Below are 24119 nucleotides of genomic sequence, written 5' to 3' on the forward strand. Positions count from 1 at the left end.
GGCCAGATCCTCCCCGCCCCCAAGTCCACAGATTCCTAAACTGAGATAGGAGAAGCACTCGTTACAAACCTCAGAGCTGAAACAGGCCCAAATCCACTCCTGCTGATGTGGATTTCACATCTTTGATTGGTGGGCTTCTCCAAGGTCACTGGGGACAGTGTGATTTAATGGAAACAGCCAAGAATTGGGAGCCTGAGGTTCAAATTACAGCACTTCTGCTCATTACTTGTGTGACCTTGGGAAGTCCATTCACCTCCCTAACCTTCTGATCTCAGTTTTCTCATCTGGAAAATGGGAATCATAATATCCATCTCATTGGATTATGATTATGCTTAAACACTAGGACATGTGCACTATAACAGTTGGAAAACGCTTCATAAACGTTAAGTCCAAGGTCACAAAACAGATTCTGATGTTTCCTCCTTTTCAGTCCTCTGTCTTTATCCAAAGTCATAAAAAAAAAAAAGTAGCTAAAATGTGATGGGAGAGGGAAAAGGCTATTCATGTAATGGTTAAAGAAAGAAAGAAGAGGCAGAGTAGGGAAGAGAAGTTAATGCAGAGACCACACAAAAGGTTCAGATGGGCAAGCAATGTGGAGAGATGGGAAATGGCTCACAAATTATAGAGGGAAAGCATTTCTAAGATTAAAGTCAAGATAAGGAAGAAGGAAATGAGTGGGGAGATGAAAGAGAGACCAGAGAGAGGAAAGATGAAGTAAAGGAGGGAGAGGAGAAGAGGGCTACTCTAGCACTGGGTCCTGGCAGAGGTGAGGGCTCCCTGGGGGACCCAAGGTATGTGGATCCCAGGCAGAATTAGCTGAAGGCCAAAGGCTGCCCTGTGTCTGAGGACCTAGGTTGGCAGTTCAAATTGACTGCAGAGGAAGAAGGACTGGTGGCGAGGAATTAGCAAGCAGACTCCTCTTCTGGGAATGGGGCAGAGGAGGGAGAAGCCCTGGGGAGCCCCAGGCAGACAGAGTACTAGGTCTCTCTCCTGTCTCCTCTTTTCTCTCTCTTCTCTCCTCTTTCTCTTCCTATCTCTTCTCTTCTCCTCCGCCCTCCCCCGCCCCTTTTCTCTCTCTCACCCTTTTCAGGAATTTCACGCTGAGAGCAGAAGCAGCCGAGTAGAGCAGCTCCAAGCTAAGAGTAGGGATTCAAAATAAAAGCGCGTGAGGGGATGGGATTGCCAGGCGGCAGCTGGGGTCCCAGAGCCTCCCGGCCCGGGTCGATTGGGAGGGTGGGAGTTAGAGGGTGGAGCTGGGCACCCCTCCCCTCTGTCAATTAGAAGTTAGTGCAGCCCTGGGTGGAGGGGACAGGAGGGGTCCTGGTGTTGGGAGGATTGCCGGAGTTGTTGGCAAGTGGGTGGGAGGGGGTTCTGAGGCCACAAGGAATTATTTCAGGAACTAGAAAAGGGCACAGGACTTGTTATTGGGCTTGAGGGGAGACAAAGTTAAGTCTCCGCCATCCAGAGGCGCCCTCTCCCCTGAAGAAGGCGGGGCCTGGAGCAATGTTGGACTGAGGCGCGCCCCCAGGTGCAGACGCTGGGTTGAGCCAGGGGTGGGGTGAAAGTGGTTCGGCTGGGCTGAGCTAGGGGGTTTTTGGGGGAGGCGTGAGCGGGTCTTTAAGTGTTAGGAATTTGGAGAGGGTGGTGCGGCTAATGACACTACGAGAGCTGCATTAGGGGATCCTGGGAAAGGAGAGGGGGCGACTGGGATTTGCCCGAGGCCGGGCGGAGCCTCCGAAACGCTCGGGGTCTGCCGGGGAGCAGAGTAGGGCCGGGCGGCGGGCCGAGGAGGCGGGGCGGGAGGGCGGGCCGGGCCGAGCGGGAGGCGGAGCCGGGAGCTGGGGGCTGCTGGCGAGCGTCTCCTCGGCTCCTTTGCTCCGGCGCCCTGCTTCCCTTCGCCGCTGCCGCCGCTCGTTCCTCCTCCTTCGCCGCCGCGGCCCCCGCTCGCCGCACCGCAGCCCCTCCCGCCATGGCCGCCGCCGCCGGCGCCCGGCGCAGCCCCGGCCCCAGCTCGGTGCTCCGGGGGCGGCTGAGGCTCGGCTTCCACCCGGCGCCGCCGCCGCCGCTGCTGCTGCTCCTGCTCCTGCTGCCGCCGCCGCCGCTGCTGGCCGGCGCCACCGCCGCCTCGCGGGAGCCCGACAGCCCCTGCCGACTCAAGACGGTCACGGTGTCCACGCTGCCCGCGCTGCGGGAGAGCGACATTGGCTGGAGCGGCGCCCGCGCCGGGGCCGGGACCGGGACCGGGACCGGGACCGCGGCCGGAGCCGGAGCCGCTGCCGCTGCCGCCGCTGCGTCCTCGGGCTCCGCCAGCTCCGCGGGCGCCCCCGCCGAGGCGCGCCTCCTGCTCTTTGTGCGGAACGAGCTGCCGGGGCGCATCGCGGTGCAGGACGACCTGGACAACACCGAGCTGCCCTTCTTCACTCTGGGTAAGGCAGGCGCCGGCGCACGCGGCGTCCCCAGGAACCACGAGCCCTAAGTGAAGTCGGACGGGTGGGGGCGCCTTGGGGATCCCCGACCCGGGCGGCCCGGAGCGGGGTTGGGTGAGGGCAACTGAAGGGCCCGGAGGGCGTACAGGTGGTTGGAGAGGACTCTAGGGCTGGAGGTCCCGGAGAGTGCGTGGCGGGAGCCCGGGGCGCGCCAGCCTTTCTGCGGCGGGGACCTGCGCCTCAGTCTCAGCCCAGACGCTGAGCTCTGCTGGGTCCGTCCCGACACCCAGAACCCCCGGCGCTGAGTGTGCTGGAGCTGGGGGACCCTCGGCGCTGAGTGTACTGGAGCTGGGGCCGGCGCAACCCTCCGCTCCCAGGCCAGGGGCGGTCCGGCACCCACTGCTCCCGTGGGCACGGTCACCGCCGGCCGGGTTGCCGCCCCTTCGCCCTCCGGTCGGAGTTGTGGTCTCTGCTCTAAGGGATAGATTTTATCCAAAATCTGAGCGGAGAAGCTCCAGTGGCATTGCCCTTCCCTCGTAAACAGAGTTCCCGAGTGGGTTGGGTGACCTTGGCCGAGTCGCTTCCCTCGAGGCCTCTGCGTTGGCCATCTGTGAGTGCGGCGGCGGAGGGTTGAGTGATTTCTGAGACTGGGATTCTGAGCCCACGGTCTCCACTTTCAGAATCGCCCCCCTCACCCTACACCCTTGGCTGTCACATTCGCCTTTCTACCCCCCTCACCGCCGACAGCCACTGGGCTAATAATAATAACTTAAAGTCAAAAACATGGAAGGGGAGAGGACAGGGTGGGGGTAGGGTGGGGGCTCCCTCGGAAAAGTTAATCAGAAAGTTCTCCAGCAGCTGGCTGCCTGCTGGTTCCCAGCGCGAATCCCAGAGGAGTCGGCCTTCTGAGGAGCCATGGGAAGCGCAGCTGATTTCCCACCCGAGTAATTGATAGCTTAATTATCTCCGAGAGCGTTTACAAAAATGCGGCTCCCCTTAGCTCTCCCGCGTTCGCCGGCCGCTTGCTCTCCCCTCCCTTCACCTCCCCTCCCTGGGCTCGGGGCTCGGGGGCTCGATTGGTTGTGGGAGTCGGGTCAACAACTGCGGCGCCTACAAGGCGCGGGGGCTCGCCCGCCCGGAGTCTCCCGAGCTCGGCTTCCAGGGATCCTGCCTTCTTGAATCCTCCTCAGCTCAGTCATCGGGAGTGATGAGCCTTCGTGGTCAGCACCTGCCAATCTTGGCTTGGACCTCTGAGGTTAACTCCTTGCTGGCCCGAGAAGCCCCAGAGAATAAACATTGGAGTAGACGCCTCTCTCCTGGGAGCCATCTATTTGTCAATGTGTTTTTTGTGGCCCCTGCCCCTCCCCTGTCTCCCTGGCTGCCTCTGGAGATTTGAGCCAGTGCCAGGCCCCTCCTGCTCTGAGCTGGAGCCTGGGGTTTCTGGCCCTTGGGCTGCCCCATCCCGCTGTAACCGGAGCATGCTGAGCTTTCTGGGAGGCCCAGAGGGAGGGCGCCTGCAGGACCCCGGGAGACTTCCCTTGTCTGTCATGTGAGACACACACACGCACACACGCACATGCAAACACAGTTGCACCTCTGGGGCTGCTCATTCCCACTGAAGGGACTGAGGGAGGAGATGGGGTTGTTTTAGGGCAGTGGTCGGCAAACTCATTAGTCAACAGAGCCAAATATCAACAGTACAACGATTGAAATTTCTTTTGAGAGCCAATTTTTTAAAACTTCTTTTAACGCCACTTCTTCAAAATAGACTCGCCCAGGCTGTGGTCTTTTGTGGAAGAGCCACACTCAAGGGGCCAAAGAGCTGCATGTGGCTCGCGAGCCGCAGTTTGCTGACCACAGTTAACCTGGGACTCAGGGCCAACTCCTCCTACTTCCCCCAGAGGCACACATTTGGTGGTCACTTCCAGTCTTGACCTTCTTTCAGGGCCCTGGCAATCTCTCTACAGTGGGGGTCAGGAGTGCAAATCTCCCTAAATGCCTGGTCAAAGGAGGGGGAAGGGGAACTTTCTTGGATGTGGTGTTACTTGGAAGCGAGGACCCCAGAGCATTACAATTCCCCAAGGATGTGGAGGACCCAGTTCAGTCCATGAATATGAGTCGCCCCCAAATTCCTGGAGCTGTCAATCTCTGCCACTTTAAACTTTGGTTTTCAAGAGGGAATGGGTGGGGAGCTGGAGGTCTCCATTCCCCCAGGACTGGGGAGTGAGCTCCAGAGTCTCCTGGCGCCTCCATTTGGAGCCTTCCGCCTTCTCTGACACAGGTGACTGAGCCTGGAGCCTGGGGACAGCCTGCCATGGAGTGGCCCCGTGCTGCTGTCCTCCTTGTCAGCTCTGAGCCCTTTTGGATGTATGTAGGGGATTGGGTTCCCCCCTCCTCCTCCTTCTCTTCTTCCTCCTCCCCCTCCCCCACTCTGTGCCCTGGACTGGCAGCTCAAGGCGCTCCCTCCCCCTGGGATTTGGCTAGCGAGGTAGTCACCAGATGGCCAAGTATAGCAGGAGCTGTGTAGGGAGGCGTGGGCTTTTTATTTGTGTTGGTCTTCCACTGTTTGCGTGTAAACACGGAGTGCACAGTGAGCTCAGGGAGGGCCAGGCTGGCTGGAAATGAGGGCTGCTGCTTGGGGAAGGTGGGGGACTAGGAGCCATTTATGGACATATCTTTCCCAGCGTCCTGAGGCAGCCCCATCCCATCCCAAGACCGTTTAAACAGCTTTTGTTTAAAAGCTGAGTAATTGTGTCTGCTGGGTTGGGTGAATCTTTTCACTACTAACTCGCCAGTTCAAGGGCTTTGGAGATGGCACATGCCACTTCTGGGCAAGCCATCAGTGAATGCCAAGGCCTGCCAATAGTGGGGGATGTGGAGCCGCCACTAGGGGGTGATGGTGACTGCCAAAGCCCTCTGGCGAAGCTTTGTGGGCCCAGAGTTGTTGGTAAAATGTTCCTGGCATTAAAGGGGAGTGGGTGATTGAACAAATAAAGGGTAGAATTCCCATTTTACTCAAGTCCAACTGGGGGAACTGAAGGTAATTTTCCCCACACTGCCTACCATCGTCTGTCACCAAAGTCACCTACTATATCTGGCCCTCCCTCCCTCCACTGCGCCTCTGTTGTTCGAGTTATTGGCTGTGTTATTGGTCATGCCCAGACTTAAATGACTTTTCTCAAGGTCTCTTCCTCTTCATACGTCTACACTTCCCATCATGTTCCAGCCTGCTTTATGTAGATGCAAGTTTCCCTCAGAGATGAAAGAGCCCCCACGTTTCTGTGTTGGGCCTCTGCTTTAGAATCGAATTATAAGTCGGTGGTTTTGACAACGTGAATTTTCCTAAAAGTGGTCAAGGAATAGTGAATCTCTGAGAGCTGTATTCTTGCCTGTTAATGTAAATTCACATAAAATATATGGAGAGGGCACTGCTGTTATTGCCACTTTATAGGCTAGGAAGCATTCATGGAGAGGTCAAGTACCTAACCCCAGGTCCGACTGTGAATCAGTGGCAGACCAGGGCCTGGAATCTAAGTTTACCATATGCCTACCTACCAACATAAGAGAATTCTTACTAATTTGCTTTGTCACATAAATCAGACAGGAGAGGCATGTGCTCTGCATTTGGGGGAGGGCAGGCAATTGCTAAGTAGGCATTCTAAGCCAAATATGCATTGAGGTGCTGGTTATACATGCATGTAGGGTCTGGTGCCTGGTTCTGGAGAGAAATAGAACAGTCATCAACATGGCAACGTTTCTCTAAAGCCAGTGGTTATCAACCTTTCTAATGCCGTGAACCTTTAATACAGTCCCTCATGTTGTGGCGACCCCCACCCATAAAAGTATTTTCGTTGCTACTTCATAACTGTAATTTTGCTACTGTTATGAATCGTAAAGTAAATATCTGTGTTTTCCGATGGTCTTAGGTGACCCTGCTAGCAATTCTCAACCTGTGGGTCGCGCTGAGAACCGCTGCTGTAGAGCCTAAGACCATCGGGAAACACAGATATTTACATTACGATTCATTAACAGTAGCAAAATTACAGTTATGAAGTAGCAACGAAAATAATTTTATGGGTGGGGGTTGCCACAACATGAGGGACTGTATTAAAGGGTCGTGGCATTAGGAAGGTTGAGAACCACTGCTTTAGAGGAACTTCAGCTACAGGAGTGAGCTGCAATCTGAGAGTTCCACTGTGAGGCATGAGTGAAATGACCTCTAGTGGCCCTGCCAGCACAAAGTTTTGTGACTCATGGGATGTCAAAGGGCACTGCATTTAATGGTGCCCATGAGTGATGGAGGTCACACCACGTTCAGTGACATCAGGGTGGAAGACATCTCTATAGAGTGAGAGAAGGCTGGGGTCACTTCCCGGACAGGAAAAGCCCCAGGCGAAGCCTTGGAGGATACGCTGGAGAAGTTGAATGCTCCTGTAGAGCTTGGTTAGGATCTGGCATCTCAGCTCTGGCCCACAGTGACCTTGAACATGTCATTTATCCCCCCCCCCCCCCCCGGCCCCAGAGCTTCCATTCTTTGTGCTGTAATAGGAGTGGGTAGATGAGCCCTAAAATAATTCTCGGGTATAAAGATTCTGTGAACTTGAAGTGCCCTGACCTTGTCTGTCACTCTCGACTAGCTCCCCTTGCTTTTCACTGGCTCCTTTCCTTTGCCGGCAACATGGGAGTGCTGGGAAGGACGGGCTGAGAAGGAAGAACTTGATCAGAAGCCACTGCCAGTGCAGGGCTTCGGAGGTAACCCTGCACATCACTCAGTCCTTCTCCGCCCCCGGGCAGCCCTGGAGTTTGCTTGTGCATTTAGCTTTCATGTCTGCAGGTAGGGAAGGGACATCCTTCTTCCTGCGCGTGATAGTGGCGAGGCCGGGCTGTTTACCACCAGCCTTGATTCAGCAAAAGAGGGAAAAAGAGATAAGATTGAGTACCCAACTGTTCACTGTCAAAATTGCTTACTAATTTGCTTTGTCACATAAATCAGACCAGGGAGGCATGGGCTTGCACTTGAGGGAGGGCTGGTGAAGAGGGAAGAGCCGTCCAGTCATGTGTCTTTAAATGGCGCCTCCATGAGAAGACAGGACAGCGTCCTGAAGATCTGTGCCAACCGGCTGCTCTTTGCAGGAAGGTGAATGGCCTGCGTAGAAGAGAAAGATATTGTTTGAAATGCCAACTTGGTCAGGTCTGCAAAGATTCCTTAAAATACAGGCAAAAATGGATGCCCAAAGAGAAAGCCTCTGCAAGGAGGGAGGGACCAGGAAGCAGGTCACTCGGGTTGTTAGAAGCACGGAGGTTCGCCTAAGAAGAACAGTCCACAAAAGGCTGGCGGAGCTTCCTTCAAATGCCAGCAGGGAATGAGGCATGTGCTTATTTTCCCTGCCTGACTCTAAGGAATCTTCAAAAGGTGCAGATAGGAAGGGGAGAGACGAAGTTCAACCCCCCAGAAGGATGTCTCCCTGGGAGCTGTCCAGCAGCCTAGCATTCTGATGCTGGCCAGGGAGGAACCATGTGGGGGAAGCCTTCAAGCAGAGACTAACAGCTTTGGGCAGGCATTTGGAGAAAGGGCCTCAGCCCTGGGAGACAGTCGGGCTATCTGCCTTTTTTGGTTTCTACGGGTTGATGCCAGTCGTTAAAGGGAAGGAGAACAGATACAGATAGTAGTAAGCTGGGGTTTCTGAAGAGATTTCTGACCATAGGATATTTGTTAAAATCAGTGCCACTGTTTTTACTGTGTGTGTGTGTGTGTGTGTGTGTGTGAGAGAGAGAGAGAGAGAGAGAGAGAGAGAGAGAGAGAGAGAGAGAAGAGGAGAGATATTTTGGGGTGGATAAGAAGGAGAATTTAATGTTTTCAAACAAAGCTAGATTTTTTTTTTTTAAAAAAAAGGTATGTTATTTCCTCATTTGGGGACTAGGTCCCTTTTACTAAATAAAATGTTTGGGGCCCGGCCAGCATGGCTTAGGATTGAGCGTCGACCTATGAACCAGGAGATCTTGGTTTGATTCCCAGTCAGGGCACATGCCCGGGTTTCAGGCTGAATCCCCAGTGTGGGGCATGCAGGAGGCAGCCAATCAATGATTCTCTTATCACTGATGTTTCCCTCCCTCCCTCCCTCCCTCCCTCCCTCCCTCCCTCCCTCCCTCCCTTCCTCCCTCCCTCTCTGAAATCAATAAAAATACATTAAAAATGAACAAACACACATACAAACAAACAAATAAATAGTGTTTGGGTAGCACTGAAAGGTCTGGGTCCTCCCCTGTTCTGATGCCCCAGGCTTCTGGGACACTGTAAATAAGAGTCCTGGGAGTGCATGGTGTTCAGTGGTCTCTGATCTGCGTCTTTTTCCCCTTTTCACTCACTTCCCTCACTCCATCCCCAGCTCCAATCTGATGACCATTGAAGATTCAGGGCAGAGAGAGCGGGGTGCTGTCTGCCCTCAGAAAGTCCTCTGTTCCTGAGAGGGTAATGGGTGGGAGAGAGGAGGATTTGCTTTACTGTGTTAGAGGGGCTCATGCTTGGTCAAGGCTAACCAGGTTTGCTGTTGCTGGGGGTCATTTTCACCAGCTGAGACGGCACAGCTCTGCAGACTTTGGTGTGACCTAGAGCCGGACAGTGCTCCTGAACTGGGCCCCCAGGCCATAAGGTCATGCTGTAATTTTCATTTATGGCAGGTCCAGCAGGAGGTCTTGACTAGACCTCTGGCGGGCAAAGGCTCCTGTCCTCACCCCCTTGCTTTGCTGTAAACTAGTCCTTGGCTGACCACACGTAATGGACGGAGAGAAGGATGTGCAATGACTTCTTTGGGTGAAGTCATGCAAACTATTACCACAACCGTGGACACTGGGGGACTCACAGTATCACAGATTCCTAGAGCTCATTGAATCCATTGGGCATGTTATATGGCAACATTGTGGCCAGACAAGGGAAGAAAGCTACTTCAGGTTCAGCAGTTCAGAGTTCAACCCAGTGGCCTTGAATCCCATCCATGCTTCTTTTCATCACAACACTGGACCTCCAACAGGTGGCTCTGCGTTTAAACACATCTCTGTCTGCAACTCGGTGGGACGTCATAAAATGCACCACCCTCTCCTGGTCCCCCTGCAAAAGCCAAAAAAACAAAAACAAAAACACCCAACAAAACAAAAACAAATCTGAGGAGACGTATCCCTAGGGAAACTGACTTTGTTCTCCTGCCCAGGTATCCAGCTGGTTGGCGCTGGCTGACTTTGTTCTCCTGCCCAGGTATCCCTTCTGAGAACCTGGGCTGGTGGGTTTTGCTCCGGGGGGAGGAGGAAGCCTCATTGCCTTTCACAGCTGCCTTGGGTGGTGAGCAGAGAAAGCCTGCTGTTTTCCAGGGAAGGAAGGGAAGAGTCGGATTTAACTTTGAGATGGAGCAGCATCGTAGGGATGCCTCCTTTACAGAGCAGATACTTTTCCAAGTTCTCACACTGACCAGCTAGTGGCAACCGAAGATTAGCTATCGCAGGCGAGCTGGGTTTCCCTCCTTCAGCAGAGCAGGCAGCCCGCTGGCCCGGAGGGAGGCAGGCAGCAGTGCTGCTCAGGACTGGCTGCGTTCTCCACCGCTGACGCTCTCCGTTCACTGGCTCTGTGCTGTTGTCTGGAGGAGTTCTTTTGCACAACAACCCCCACTGAGATTTCCGTTTGGATTGGGAGGTGAGTGTTGGTGACTTATAGGAATATGTGTAGCTTCCTTTCTGGCACACGAGAACACGCAGGCAGCACAGTCTGTGAATCAGACACGGACAAGGACGGTGCATCTTATAAACGGCTAGGGTTTTAACCACAAAGAGGAAACATTTCTCTGTCCCCAGTGTCACAGCCCCTGGCGCGTCCGACCTCAACACTTCTCTCCACTAAGATTTCCACAGACCTCACTGGTCTGGCCTCTTGTCTGATCCTCCCTAATTTCTATCTGTACGTGCAGACAGAGTGATTTCATTTAAAGTCCAAATATGATCATGTCTATCCTCTCCTAACACACCGCACTGGTTCCCATAGTTCTTAGTATGAAGTCCAGGCTTCTCACTGTGGTACAAGGTCCATAATCAGATCTGCTCAGACTGTCCTACCCTGAGAATCCTTCCTTCTGTTCCCACCAACCCGGGAAAATTCCTTCTTACCTTTCAAGACTGAACTCAAATGTCGATTTATCTTTGAAGTCTTTCCTGACCTCTTCACACTGAAGTTGAACATTGTGGGCCTTGGCATCCACTGTCAATATAAAGACTGAGATAGCAATGCTGGTCTCTTAAGAACAGTTGAGCCCCTACAATGTGCTAGACACTGTTCAAGTACTTAGGACTGTGTGTGTGTGTGACTGTATGTGTGTGGTGAGGAGAGGACAATAATAGTAATCATCTATACTAATAAAAAGGTAATATGCTAATTAGACGGAGAGACCTTCCGGATGTCCTTCCGGACAAAGCCGTGGTGGCAGGGCTAAGGCAGAGGTGGTTAGGGGAGAGCAGGCTGGCGGGGGTGGGGGGGCAATTGGGGGCAAGCAGGCCAGGAGGGGGGGCAGTTGGTGAGCAGGCTGGCAAGGGGGGGCAGTTGGAGGTGATCAGGCTGGCGGGGGGGGGCAGTTGGGGGCGAGCAGGCCGGCGGGGGGGGGGGGGCAGTTGGGGGTGATCAGACCAGAAGGGGGGGCAGTTAGGGGTGATCAGGCCGGCAGGCAGAGTGGTTAGGAGTGATCAGGCAGGCAGGCAGGTGAGCAGTTAGGAGCCAGCTGTCCTGGATTGTGAGAGGGATGTCCCAGATTGGAGAGGGTGCAGGCCGGGCTGAGGGACACATCCCTCCGTGCATGAATTTTATGCACTGGGCCACTAGTCCTATATAATAAAAGCCTAATATGCAATTGTCCCCTTGACTTGGAGTTTGACCAGGGGGCGGGGCTGGCCGGCCGGCGGCCAATGGCCCATGGGCCAACCGCCCGTAGGTAGCCGGGGAAAGGGAGGCCCCAGCCGTTAGCCGGCAGCTGCTAAGGACCCTACCCATGTATGAATTTCGTGCACTGGGCCTGTAGTAATAAATAAGAAATAACATAGTATAGGAGGTGATGAATTGTATGAAAAAGGGCAAAAAATAGAATGGGAAGTTTTGCGATGAGACATCGGTTGAAATGTTAAGTAGGTAGACTGAGAGAAGCTTATGGAGAATGTAGGGTTGGCACAGAGACTGGGAGGTGATGGAGGAGTTTGCCAAGTAGCATCCAGGAGAGGAGCCTTCCGGATGGAGAAGGGCTTCAGCACACCTGACTCCGCAGCACATGTGGACTTCCCAAGGGCCAGTGAGGCCGGTGCTGCCGCTGGAATGAGCAAGGGTGGGCAGGACAGGATGGAGGATGGGAGAGGACAGGGAGTCACCTGGGGCCATCCAGATTGCTGTCCCGATCTGGGCTTTTCCTCGGAGTGAAATGGAGAAGCCCTGCAGGATTATGAGCAAAAGAGTGTCCATGTCTGACTTCCCTTTCCAAAGAATTACTGGGGCTGCTCTGTCGAGAGGCAGAGGTGGGAGCAGCAAGGCCTGGCAGTCTGTTCAGGTGAGATGGTGGTGGCTTGGAGCAGGAGAGCAGAGCTTCTGTGTTTCTTTTTCTGTCTTGCCTATGGATCCATATGCAGAGAACATGCTTCATTCACCTCTGGGGCTGTGATGACTCACCGTGCGATTGGCACATCCTAGAAGCTCAGAGCATCTTCCATGACTAGAACCCTGCGTTTGCCAAGTATTACCCCAGAATCCACACGGAGTAAAACCAGAGAGGCGTGGGCATCCCAGCCATCTGTGAAGTCTGAGCTGGAATTCTTCCTCTTCCAGAAAGCTTTCCCTCTTCTGGGATCCCATAGCCATTTCTTGCACCTTTTCCCACCTCATTATTCTGGGATGTTTATCAGCCGAGTGATGGGACCCCTTTGATTAGAGGAAAGACCTTATCTTGAAAATCATGGCAGGCAGATAAGGGATTAGAACCTGTGCCTGGTGGCAAACAGAGGCATTGGATATGTTGAAGGAGTTGATACCATGGTTGTGGGATCATCAAATGTCACAGATGGTAAGAATTGGGACATTCTCTGAACGAAACCCTTCTATAAAAGCCGGGGAATCCAGGTCACCATAGCAAGTCAGCGGTGAAGCAGGGCACCAGATTCTGATGTGCTTGAGTCCCACTCCCAGTCCCACTCCCGTGTGTCCTCCTCCCGCCTTAGGGAAGGGCGGCCATATTCCCCAGGGAAGGAGGGAGGAGGGGAGCCAAAATTCCCAGATGGTAGCATTCTGGCATGGCGTAGGCCAGTGGTCAGCAAACTCATTAGTCAACAGAGCCAAATATCAACAGTACAAGGATTGAAATTTCTTTTGAGAGCCAAATTTTTTAAACTTAAACTTCTTCTAATGCCACTTCTTCAAAATAGACTCGCCCAGGCCGTGGTATTTTGTGGAAGAGCCACACTGAAGGGGCCAAAGAGCCACATGTGGCTCGCGAGCCGCAGTTTGCCGACCACTGGCGTAGGCTGTGGAAACCGCAACTATGTATTGCATACTTACCATGCCCCAGATGTTGTGCTGGTACCTCTGTCATCTCACTCCATCCTTCCCCCAGTGCTAAAAGGCAGGGTACATTTGCCCCATGTTACAGGTGAGCATGGTGGCTCAGAGGAGTAAAGGGTCATACCCATGGTCACACAGCTGGTATACAGGCGAGCTGGGCCCAAGCTCATTCCTGCCTCGTTCCGAACCCAGTGCTCTCTCCGGCTCCCCTGCTGCACAGAACCAGGAGTGTTCTTGGATTTTCATCTCTTTGACAGCCTCTATTCCTTTTTTTCTCTTCCTCTGCTCATTACCAGGAAGTTGGAGATGTTTCTTCCATAGGGACCTCAGGTGCGACAGCCTCACAGGCCCAAGGCACTGCACACCTTGTGTCTGTGCTGCCAGCAGCTGACTCAGCATCCCCCAGGCCCTGTCGCTCCTCGCTCATTTGCCAAGAGAGCACCAGGCCTTGTCTCATTTTATTCTAGGTGCCACTCATTATCCCTGGGCCACTTGACGCTGGCCTTCCGAGTTTCTGTGCCTTTTTGATTCTCTTCCTCTTTGCCTTCCTCACACCCTCTCTCTCCCTTCCCAGTTCCCTCTCTCCCCAATGCTTTGTGGAGGTCCCACCTTGGCTAGGCATAGTGTCATACGAGGAGACTTGTGATCCAGTCTTTATAGTCCTTCTAGAAACTGTCAAGGCATCGGTTGTTGGAGATCAGGCCCTTATTTGTATGTTTCTGTCACTCCTCTGCTCCACCTCAAGGTGAGTTTTGTCCACCCAGTGCTTCTTAGCAGCATTATGCAGATTTTACTTCCTGTTTTGAAAATGGGATTTATATTACATTATCTATGCATATGGGATATAATAATATTTAATATTTATATCTACATTATAATGCTGTAAAAGTCTAAATAAATAGTGTGTACTTCTATAGTATCAGAACTCGCCCTAGCCGGTTTGGCTCAGTGGATGGAGCATTGGCCTGCAGACTGAAGGGTCCTGGGTTCAATTCCAGTCAAAGGCACATGCTCCAGGTGCTTGTGGGCTTGATCCCCAGTTGGGGGATGTGCAGGAGGCAACCAATAAATGATTCTCTCTCTTCATTGATGTTTCTATCTCTCCCTCTCCCTTCCTCTCTGAAGTCAATAAAAATATATAAAAATAAAATATAGTATCAGAACTGGGTAAAATAACGCACTTGAGATCTAGCTCAGCTCCCTCATTCACCCAGCTAAGAGAAGGACATTTTGAAGGTCGCACAGGTAATTCACAGCAGCCATCTCTGTGCAGCATGCTGGGGTGGATCACGTGCAGCTCGGACAATCAGAAATCCTGGGTTCGAATCCTGACGCATAGCTTGCTAACTGCAGACTTCCGTATGCCACCGCTCTGAGCCTCTCTTTGCCCGACAGTGAAGTGAAAGTGACATAATAATCACTGCTCCGGTCTCAGTGGTCATTGTTTTTGGAGCCCCCTCCATAAAGGGAACTTTAGGCAGCGCCCAGCACTGTGCTCCTTCTTAGTTGCACTCAGCCGTATGATCCTCACAGAGGTAGCTGTGTGCCGAGCACCTAGCCCAGCGTCTGGCACACAGTGTGTGCTCTGTGCCTCATAGCCACCTGGAATCCTTGTTTTGAAAGGAGATGGAGGTATGAATAAATAGTGTATGCAAAAAAAAAAAAATAGTGTATGCAGACTGCAGACGTCCTTTCCCTTCCTCTGGCTTTCCCTTGCAGCAGGCTTGGCTTAGGCAGCCCCTATCTCCCCCCCACCCCTTCCCCCAGCAAGGCAAAACTGAGTGCAATTGACCATTGATGTCTGCTGTGCCCTGGGAGCTGGGGAAGCCAGGAACCCCGGGGTCATCTGAGGACAGCTTGGACAGAGAAGCTCTCAGAGGCTGAGCCTGAGGCAGGTGGGTGTTGGGGAGGCGGGCGGGGTAGAGTCCTCTCCCTCGCAGTGGCAGCAGGCTGAAAAAGCCTTGCTCTCAGCCACCCAGGGAAGTCACGAGTGGCGTTGCAAGCAGCCGAAAAGGGAAGGAACATTTCCATTAGCAGAATCAGCAGTAAAGAGATTTCCAGTCACAGTAATAGCTGCATTTGGGGGAATCATTTCAGAGGAGGCTGTGGGCAGAGGAGGGAAGGGGAGGGGCGGGGCGGCAGGGAAAGGCACCGGGAGACTTCTGGTCTGCTTGCTCGGAGCTGGAGACCGCAGCCAGCAGCCAGCAGCCAGCAGCCAGTGGGAGCCAGGTGCTAGACGCACAACGCCTGTTCCGGGGCCGCTGGTCTTTGGACAAACGTGCTGGGCCTCCCCCTTCCCTCCAAATGGATGGAGCCCCATTCTCAGGGGTCCTGGTGGGAGCTGCCCACTCATCCCATGCTGTCCTTGCTCAGATTCCCTGGGTTACTGTCAGAGCCAGTAGCAACGCCCTAGGCTCCTGGATTGTAGGTGGGAAAGCTCCCGATTTTGTAGCCCAGCTGCTCCTCAGAATTACCTTCACCCAGGTTCTCCCAGACCTGCTGAGGCACTAGGGAGGGACCTGGGAACCTGTGCTTGAGCACCTGTACCAGTTCCTTGGAGGACCCTGTGCACCTCTTTAGCCTCGCCTCCTGACATTCCCCTTCGCACTTGACCCTGTAGCCTCGCTGACCACTTGCAGTTTCTGAGGGTACCAGACATAATCCCCCCATCTGACCCCGCACAGCAATGCTATTCTCTCTGGTTGGAATACTTTCCCCATCCCCAATACCCCTGGCCATCTCCTAGCCTTAGCTTACTATTACCTCATCCTAGGAACCTTCTCTTTTTCCTCCCAGGCTTAGATAGCAGTGGTGGTGTTTTTCCCCCCTGAATGTTCATATTAAATCTGGTTGACATTTCATTAATAAAAAATAAATTTTAAAAATGCAGGATGCCCAGCTAAACTTGAATTTCAGCCAATGAAAACTTGCTTAGTATGACTGTGTCACGTGCAGTATTTGCAACATAGTTTTACCAGAAGTGACTCTTGGATGATCAGAAATTCAAATTTAACGAGGCACCCTGTGTCTTATATGGCAGCCCACAGGGACTCCAGTTTCTTTCTCCCCGTTAAGGATCACGCTACTGACATGTGATTTGTCCCCCTAAACCTGTGCTCCCCACATCTCCCCATTTCCGGAAATCACACCACCATTCACCCCTATACTCAAGGAAAGGGAGGCCTCAGTGACTTACCTCATTCTTCCAGTCAGCCGGCCCTATTGGTTTTGCTTCTAAAATGACTCTCAAAATTATTTGCTTCTCCTAATTTCTGACTGCCTTTTCCTTTGTCCAAGCCATCGTCCTTTTTCACCTGAGTTGTGAGATCCATCTTCTCGCTGGTCTCACTGCTGCCTTCCTGCCCCATCCTTTCTTGATATACCATACGAGATATAGCACATGGGCCAGACCCAGCCTCTGCCACCTTTGTACGGCCTGTAAGCTGCTTTGCCTGATAAATAGTTGAAAAACAAATCAAATGAAGATGAATGTCTCATGATTCATGACAATGATGTGAAGTTCGAATATCAGTGTCCATAAATAAGGATTTATTAGAGTCCATGCCCACTCATACATTCATGTATGTATTTTCTGTGTTTGCTTTCATGCTGTAGCAGCTGAGTTGAGCAGTAGGAACATTGGCTATCTGGTTCAAAAAGCTTAAAATATTTCCTAACTGTCCCCTTACAGAAAAACTTTGCCAGCCCTGCTGTGTACAGCAGCCAGAGCGATTTTTGCTAAAAAGCAAATCAGATCTCTTTGCGTTCTTGTTTAAAACCTTTAATTATTGCCAAAACCGGTTTGGCTCAGTGGATAGAGCATCAGCCTGCGGACTGAAAGGTCCCAGGTTCGATTCCGGTCAAGGGCACGTAACTTGGTTGCGGGCACATCCCCAGTAGGAGGTGTGCAAGAGGCAACTGATCAATGTTTCTCTCTCATCGATGTTTCTAACTCTCTATCCCTCTTCCTTCCTCTCTGTAAAAAATCAATAAAATATATTAAAAAAAAAAACCTTTAATTATTTGTCATTGCTTTTAAGAATTAAATCCTAATTCGTTTTAAGAGTCTAGAAAATCCTAAAAAATTTCCCTTCTTCTTTGAGTTCATCTTCCAGTTTCTTCCTTGCTCACAAAACTTGAATATCACCTTTTCCCAGAAGTCTTCCCTAACCACACTAGCAACCTGGCACATCTTCCCCCATAGCTTTCTTACTCTATTTACTTTTTACTTTTAATTTAAAAAAATATTTCAGAGAGAGGAAGGGAGAGAGAGAGATATCAATGAGAGAGAAACATCGATTGGCTGCCTCCTGCACACCCTGCACCAGGGATTGAGCCTGCAACCCGGGCATGTGCCCTGACTGGGAATCAAACCAGCAACCCCCTGGTGTATGGGACGATGCTCAACCGTCTGAGCCACACTGGCCAAGCTATTCCATTTATTTTTAAAACCTTTTATCTGACAGCTCCTTGAAGGTAGGGGATATGTCTTGTTTATCTTTCTGCTCTCCAGGTTATATACTGCAGGACACAGCACAGAGTAGGTGCTGAGTGGGTGTTTCTTGGCCAAGTGAATGTAACATGGGCAGTTTGGCGAACACCACCTTAGAGGGTACCACCTCATCGGGTTGGCCCCTGCCTTTTAGGAGATTGTGATGAGGATTCCAAGAGCTGAAGGTTGCAGAGCACGTGGAACAGAGCACGTGGAACAGCACTCAGCAAATGCTGCCTAGGTGTTTGTTAAATAAACAAAACTAAATAAGCCTGAACCCTAATCCTTAGGACCTGCCCCTCCCCACTTCCTCTGCCTTGGAGGGAGTTTAGGGCAATTCAGAGGCAGCCCTGCGAGTGAAGACCTCATGGATTCCAGCGGGCGGGCGGGTAATCTGGTGGCCAGGACTGGGAGCGGGGAGTCCTGGGAGTGGTCATATCCCTACAGCTTTCTGGGCTTCCCCGTGTTTCTTTGTGATGCTGTTAAACCCAGCCATCTGTGAGGTTCTTCTGCGCCCTCTTGTTCCCCGAGGGCAGGAAGGAGAGAAAACCGCTTCTCAGGGACCTTCTGAGGTTGGATGCTGCCGCAGAAGGATAAAGACGACGCCCTTCCTCCCTCCCTCTCTCTCTGCATCCTTCCTGGGGCCTCTGAGGATCAAACCCTCAGCTCTGAACCCTGGTGCAATTCGCATTTTCAAGTCCCCATCTCACACTAATTTGTTAGTCAACTTCCTTCAGTTACTTTCCCTCCATCCTCCCCCTGGGAGGGAGACTGAGAAGCTGACCACCCAAAGTAACCAATTACCTGTCTGCCAATAGCAGGACTCCTACCGTCTCCCCTTCCCTTTATTTCTCTCTTCACTTTGTTTTCCTGCCTCTCTATGCCACCTCTCCAAACTCCAGAGGCCTCTAGGGAAATGGCCCCCTTCACCTGGTCCCCGGTGAACAGGTCACCCCTTCCCCCTCCCCCACCCTAGAGGAACAGCAGGTGGGGAGGCAAGCAGGTGGCTGAGAAAGGACAGCTGCACACCTTCGAAAACCAAGCCGCTTTTGCAAGTCAGCTGACTACTAAACTGTGCTGGACTGAGAAGCAAATGCCTTGGGTTCCAGTCCTGTTCCTGCCATTCACTTGCTATGTGACATGAAATGAGTGACAGTTCCTCCTGGGCCTACGTGAGGGTAGTCAGAGCCAGTACTCCCCCAGGACACCGGGGAAGGTTGGGCTGCATAGAATCCTTCATGAGAGAGGAGAGACCTTCCGGTCTTGTCTGCTCTCGCAATCCCAGGTGCCCAGAGCTGTGCCCATTGCATAGTAGGTGCTCAGTCAATATTTGCTGAGCGAAGGAACGCATAGATGGGAAATAGGTGAGATTAGCCATTGCCTGGCAATAACTTCCTTGCAGCTTCAGATTCCTTCTGAAGGCAGTGCCCTCATCAGTCACTATGATGAACTGGGATTTGCTTGGGAGATGAATTCTATGCTTGCTCTCTAGCCTGAACCACCGCACCGAAAACCCCCAGTTCTCCTTAAACTCCCCTTGCCTGGAGCTAAGCCCTTCAGTCATTTGTAGTGCTCCTTCCATCCCAAACCCTGTGCTGTGTCCCTGGGGGCACCGGAATGCAAGGAGGCGGCAGTCTGTTGGGATAATCGCATTTGCAGTTTTCAATTTCGAGAACTCCTTTCCATGGGTACTTTCAGTGTCTGCATATTATGGATGAAGACACGGCCATTCGGGGACATTGAGTCAATTGCACAAGGTCACATGGGATTAGCTGTGCTTGTTTTCCAAAGGAAGCTTTATATCACAGTCATGAATGGAACACCAGAGCACGTGGCTATAAATGGAAGATAGCCTGTAAAACGAATGCAACTATTGAAGTTATATATACATATATTTTCACGTGCCTCCTACATTTATCTCTCACCTTGGGAAACATTGACCTAGCCCAACCACTCACACAAAGATACTGATTTCGTTTAAAATTTAAATTTTGCCCCCTTAGATGTCAGACTTCCCTGTAATATATACATTAACAATATCTTTCCCGCCTCATAACTACTACCCATCTTTTAAGATCCAACTGGAATATACCTTCATAGCTTTCACCATGCCTCTCCTTGCTCCCCCAAGAACAGTTATCCCCCAAGCACTTCGAATGTTCACTGCAACTTGTGTTTTCATGGAAATATTGTGATTGTTTAATTGCCTGCTTCTTTTGTTAGCCTGTAAGCTTCCTAAGTCAAACATCGTGCCTCTTTAATATGCTTAATTCCAGCAGCTAGTGCGTGCATGCTTATTGAAGTCTTAACCTTCATTTTAAATTTTCACAAAACGATTAAAAAAATACAAGCTGGTTGTCATGAATTCAAACCATTCCGGAGTATTATAAATGCTGAGGCGGGGAGTCTTGCCCTCCCCAGCCTCATTCCCCAGGAGTGAGTGTGAGGAGGAGTGCGCTGGCCTCCTTGTGGAATGTGGAATATGTGTGCCCAAACAGCCACCTTTGGTGACGCAACAGACAGTCCAAAGTCACTCTGCAGGTTTTCTGCAGGCAGCTCAGGGATATTAATGAAAATATCTTTTCAGGAGGGCACTGGTTTTTCTTTTTTTAAATATATTTTTTTATTGATTTCAGAAAGGAATAGAGAGGAAGAGAGAGATAGAAACAGCAATAATGAGAGAAGAATCGATCGGCTGCCACCTGCACGCCCACTACTGGGGATCAAGCTGGCAACCTGGGCATGTGCCCTGACTGGGAATCAAACCCAGACCTCCTGGTTCATAGGCTCAACTGCTGAGCCACCCCGGCCAGGGAAGGCACTGGTTTTTTAGTCTGGGTTCCATTAAAGATCAGGGGAGTACGCGTTGCCCTGGGATTCAGCTGAAGAGATGCTCCACTTTTATCTGTTTGTAACACTGGAGCTCCAGTTTCATTGGAGCAAAAGATTCCACGGCTTTAAAAATATGTCCTACAAGCAAGGTACGCTGTCTAGACTGCAGCAGCATCCTCCATGCCCCATGCACAATATATTGGAAAGAAGATGGGTGATGTTCCTGGCACAGTATTTCATGGAGGCACCATGATTGCAGAAGGCTCACTGACCACCTCATGCTTAGTAGTAAGCCAGCTTTACTGAAACACTCCACATGGTCAGGCCTGGAATCTACCTCAGGTTTCCTCCAGAGTTCAGGCAGGGAGTCCTTTGTTTACTGACCCTTGACATACATATACACATACACACATACACACACATGCATATACATAACACACACAAACATACACATCTACTCATACATATCTGGTACACATACATATATACATACACACACACATCTATGCCTATACATATACATGCACATATACATATACACACACCAACACATGGTATGGGTACATATGTAAATGTGTGCATATGTATACATATACACTGAGTGGCCAGATTATTATGACCTCTGAACGCATAATAATCTGGCCACTCAGTGTATATCCTATATAATAAAAGGCTAATATGCAAATTGTCCCCTCGACCAGGAGTTCGACCTGCAGGCAGGCCGGCCAACCACCCATGTCCCCTCCTCCTGGCCAGGCTGGCCGGACCCCACCCATGTGCGAATTCATGCACCGGGCCCTAATATATATACAGTATACACTGAATGGCCAGATTATTATGCGTTCAGAGATCATAATAATCTGGCCACTCAGTGTATATAAGAATAGATACATATATGCACATATACTTATATGCAGATACATATGAGAGAGAGAATATGCAAATTTTTCTGTCTGGAGAACTAAAAGAAGAAACTGAACCCAGCAAGGGCAGGGCCAGAAGGGAACAATTATCCCAGAGTCGGAGGCAGGTGTCTCTTTCTTCCTGTCAAGGTTGACACAGCAGTTCTCCTCTTCTTCCTTAAACAGTTTTCGCACTCAGTGGGGGACAGACTATTCCGGAGAGGGTTACCTGGGTGTAGATTGAGTTGCTTACCTTAGAAACCCTTCTTTATAAGGCCAGGTGGATTGGCAGTTGGTTAGTTAATAGAAAAGTCTATTAAAGCAGGAGATTATAAAAAATTGTAATGCATCTCAAACATTATATTGTAGCTTAACACACATAGCTGTGTATATGTTTGCCAATTATTTGATGTAGCTCAGGGCCTCTCCTCTTGTTCTGGGTCAGCTGATTAGAGTTCCATGACATCGTTCTTGTATAAACCATTCCCATAATGTACCAAATATGATCTCCAATGTTTCATTAAAGGGGACTGAGAACCTAAAGATGCTTGCCAAGTAATTCTTCTAGAGTTTTATGACTCCTTTCTACATTTTTATAGTTGTTGCACCTGACCTAACTCAATAGCAATATGAAGTGACTTTATTTTTACAGTAAAATCACATTAGTCCTCATAGGAACTGCTTTCTTTTGATGCTTATAAAATTTTTAATTTGCACAATATTTCATTACACTTTATAATGATAAGAAACACACAGCATAAACAGGTTTGGGAAACAAAGTAACTCTCTGTAAAAACACAACTCAAGGACAGCCCTGTCCTAAGAGTGCTGGAGAGGAAGCCGCTTGCTAGTGTGAGCCCTCGCTGCCTGTGAGCCCCAGGATAAAGCGGGTGGTCAGCGCAGAGAAAACCAGCTAAAAGCTTTTGAAATAAATACATGGTTCAGATCGACAGAGGCATAAAGTCACAGGTATTTTAGTGGTTGAGCCTTTAGATAACATGTTGCCTAAAACTCTTGATTTACAGAAGAGAAAAAGGGAATCCATTTGCACCCTTGATGCGAGTATAAGTTGTTGCAGTCACCGTGAAGACAGTAGGGAGCTTCCCCCAAGAATTAAAACAGAACTACCAAATGACCCAGCAAGTCCACTCCGGAGTCTGTATCCAGATGAAAACAGGATCTTGAAGAGGTATATGCGTCTCCCCCTGCCATGTTCACTGAAGCATTCTTTACCACGGTCAGGATGTGGAAACAGCTCTGAGTCAGTCAACGGATGAATGGAGAAGATGTGCTGTAAGCCTACAATGGAATGTTATTCAGCCATGAGAGAAAAGGAAGTTCTGCCGCTTGCGACAGTGCGCATGGACCTCGAGGGCATCATGCTAAGTGAAATAAATCAGGCAGAGAAAAAATGGATGCTGTATGATAGCATTTAAATGTGTAATCTGAAAAAGCCGAACTCACAGAAACAGAGACTGGAATGTCAGTGCCTGGGGGGTGGGGGAAATGGGGAGATGTTGGTAAGAGAGTACAAACTTCCAGTTAGTTAAACAGTAAGTCCTAGGGATCTAAGTGTGCAGCATGGTGACTGTGGTGAGCAATACTGTATTACATACTTGGAAGTTGCTAAGCTAGATTTAAAAGTCTGCACCACAAAAACGAATGGCAATTATGTGCCATGATGGAGACTCAGCAAATGCTATGGTGGCGCTCATTTTGCAATATGTAAGTGCATCAAATCAACCCACTGCACACTTTAAATTTACTCAGTGAAAAATCAAGAGAAAGAAACTGAATTGCAGAGTCAGGAACTCAAGTCATTGGGTTCTCAGAGTTCCTGGCCCCTCTTGGGACTCCACAGTGATGGCCACTGAGGCTCTTTTTTTTGGGGGGGGACCTTTTAAAGGAGACACCCCAACACTTTCCTGTTTTGCAGTTGAGAAAACTGTGGCTCAAATAATGAAGCCATCGAGTACAGGATGCTGAGCAGAGTAGAGCTACTGTTTAATTCTCAGATCACCTTGACTTCCTGAAAGCCGTTCCAAGTATTTTTTTTTTTTTACTCAGGGGTAGCTTTGCAATATTTTTTAAAAATAACTAAACCTTATCAAAAACTGGGTTTTCATCTGTGACCACACTTGATCTTTGCATCACCTTATGAGGGAGGGAATGAGAGCAGGATTTCCCCAATAATTCCTCTTTGCTGTCATCGCATACCCCCTTCCCGTGCACACTTGGCTTTTAGGGGCTCTCTGGAACCGTCCATGTGCCAGTTCTCCAGGCCATCCCAGCTGAGACTGGACAGGACCCTCGGGCCCATCCACACCAGCCCTCTCATTGCACAGAGGGAGACCAAGGCCCAGAAAAGGCAAACACCTGCCGGAAGTCCAGGGGCTGAGATCGCTATGGATGCAGAGTTCAGTGCACCCAGCCCGTGTTATTTACCCCCACCCAGTTGCCTGTGTAGCCCTGGGTCTCCCAGATTGCTGGCTAGCTGGGGAGGGTGGGCACTTGAGAGGGCAGGGGGTGTGAGCTGGCTGCCAGGAGTGCTGTGCTTTATGAGGCGCAGAGGATAATTCAGAATCCATTTTGGGGATGTCTTGCCCCATAAAATCTCCATCAAGAATGGCTGGGAGTTTGTTTTGACGTCTCCAGCACATTTTTAAAAATACCTCTTCTTTCCATCTTCTTTTCTTATTTTATGCTTCCTTTTTTCCTACCTAATTCTCATTGGATGGTTGGCTCCTGGGAGCTTATGAGGGGACACAGTGGGGGAGGTTCTTGGGGCAGGGATCCTGCTGTATACTGGTAGGTTCTTGGGCTGCAGGTGGTTGTGCAAAAGCTCGCCCTTCTTGGCAGATTCTTCCTCTGCAAAGACATCAGCTCAGGAAATGACT

General features: G+C 50.7%; 1 protein-coding gene across 3 annotated transcripts in view; it reads left to right on the forward strand.

Moving 5' to 3' along the window:
• Positions 1-1860: 1860 nt before the first annotated feature.
• Positions 1861-24119, forward strand: part of ASTN2 (astrotactin 2) — a 765958-nt gene continuing 743699 nt past the window's right edge. For all 3 annotated transcript variants that reach the window (XM_080667806.1, XM_080667807.1, XM_080667808.1), the window contains exon 1: positions 1861-2426. In XM_080667806.1, the coding sequence (XP_080523932.1) occupies positions 1970-2426 (457 nt within the window). In that variant the 5' untranslated portion in view covers positions 1861-1969. The remainder of the gene's footprint in view (positions 2427-24119) is intronic.

Source organism: Plecotus auritus, assembly GCF_963455305.1.
Source record: "Plecotus auritus genome assembly, chromosome: 5".
NCBI lineage: Eukaryota > Metazoa > Chordata > Mammalia > Chiroptera > Vespertilionidae > Plecotus > Plecotus auritus.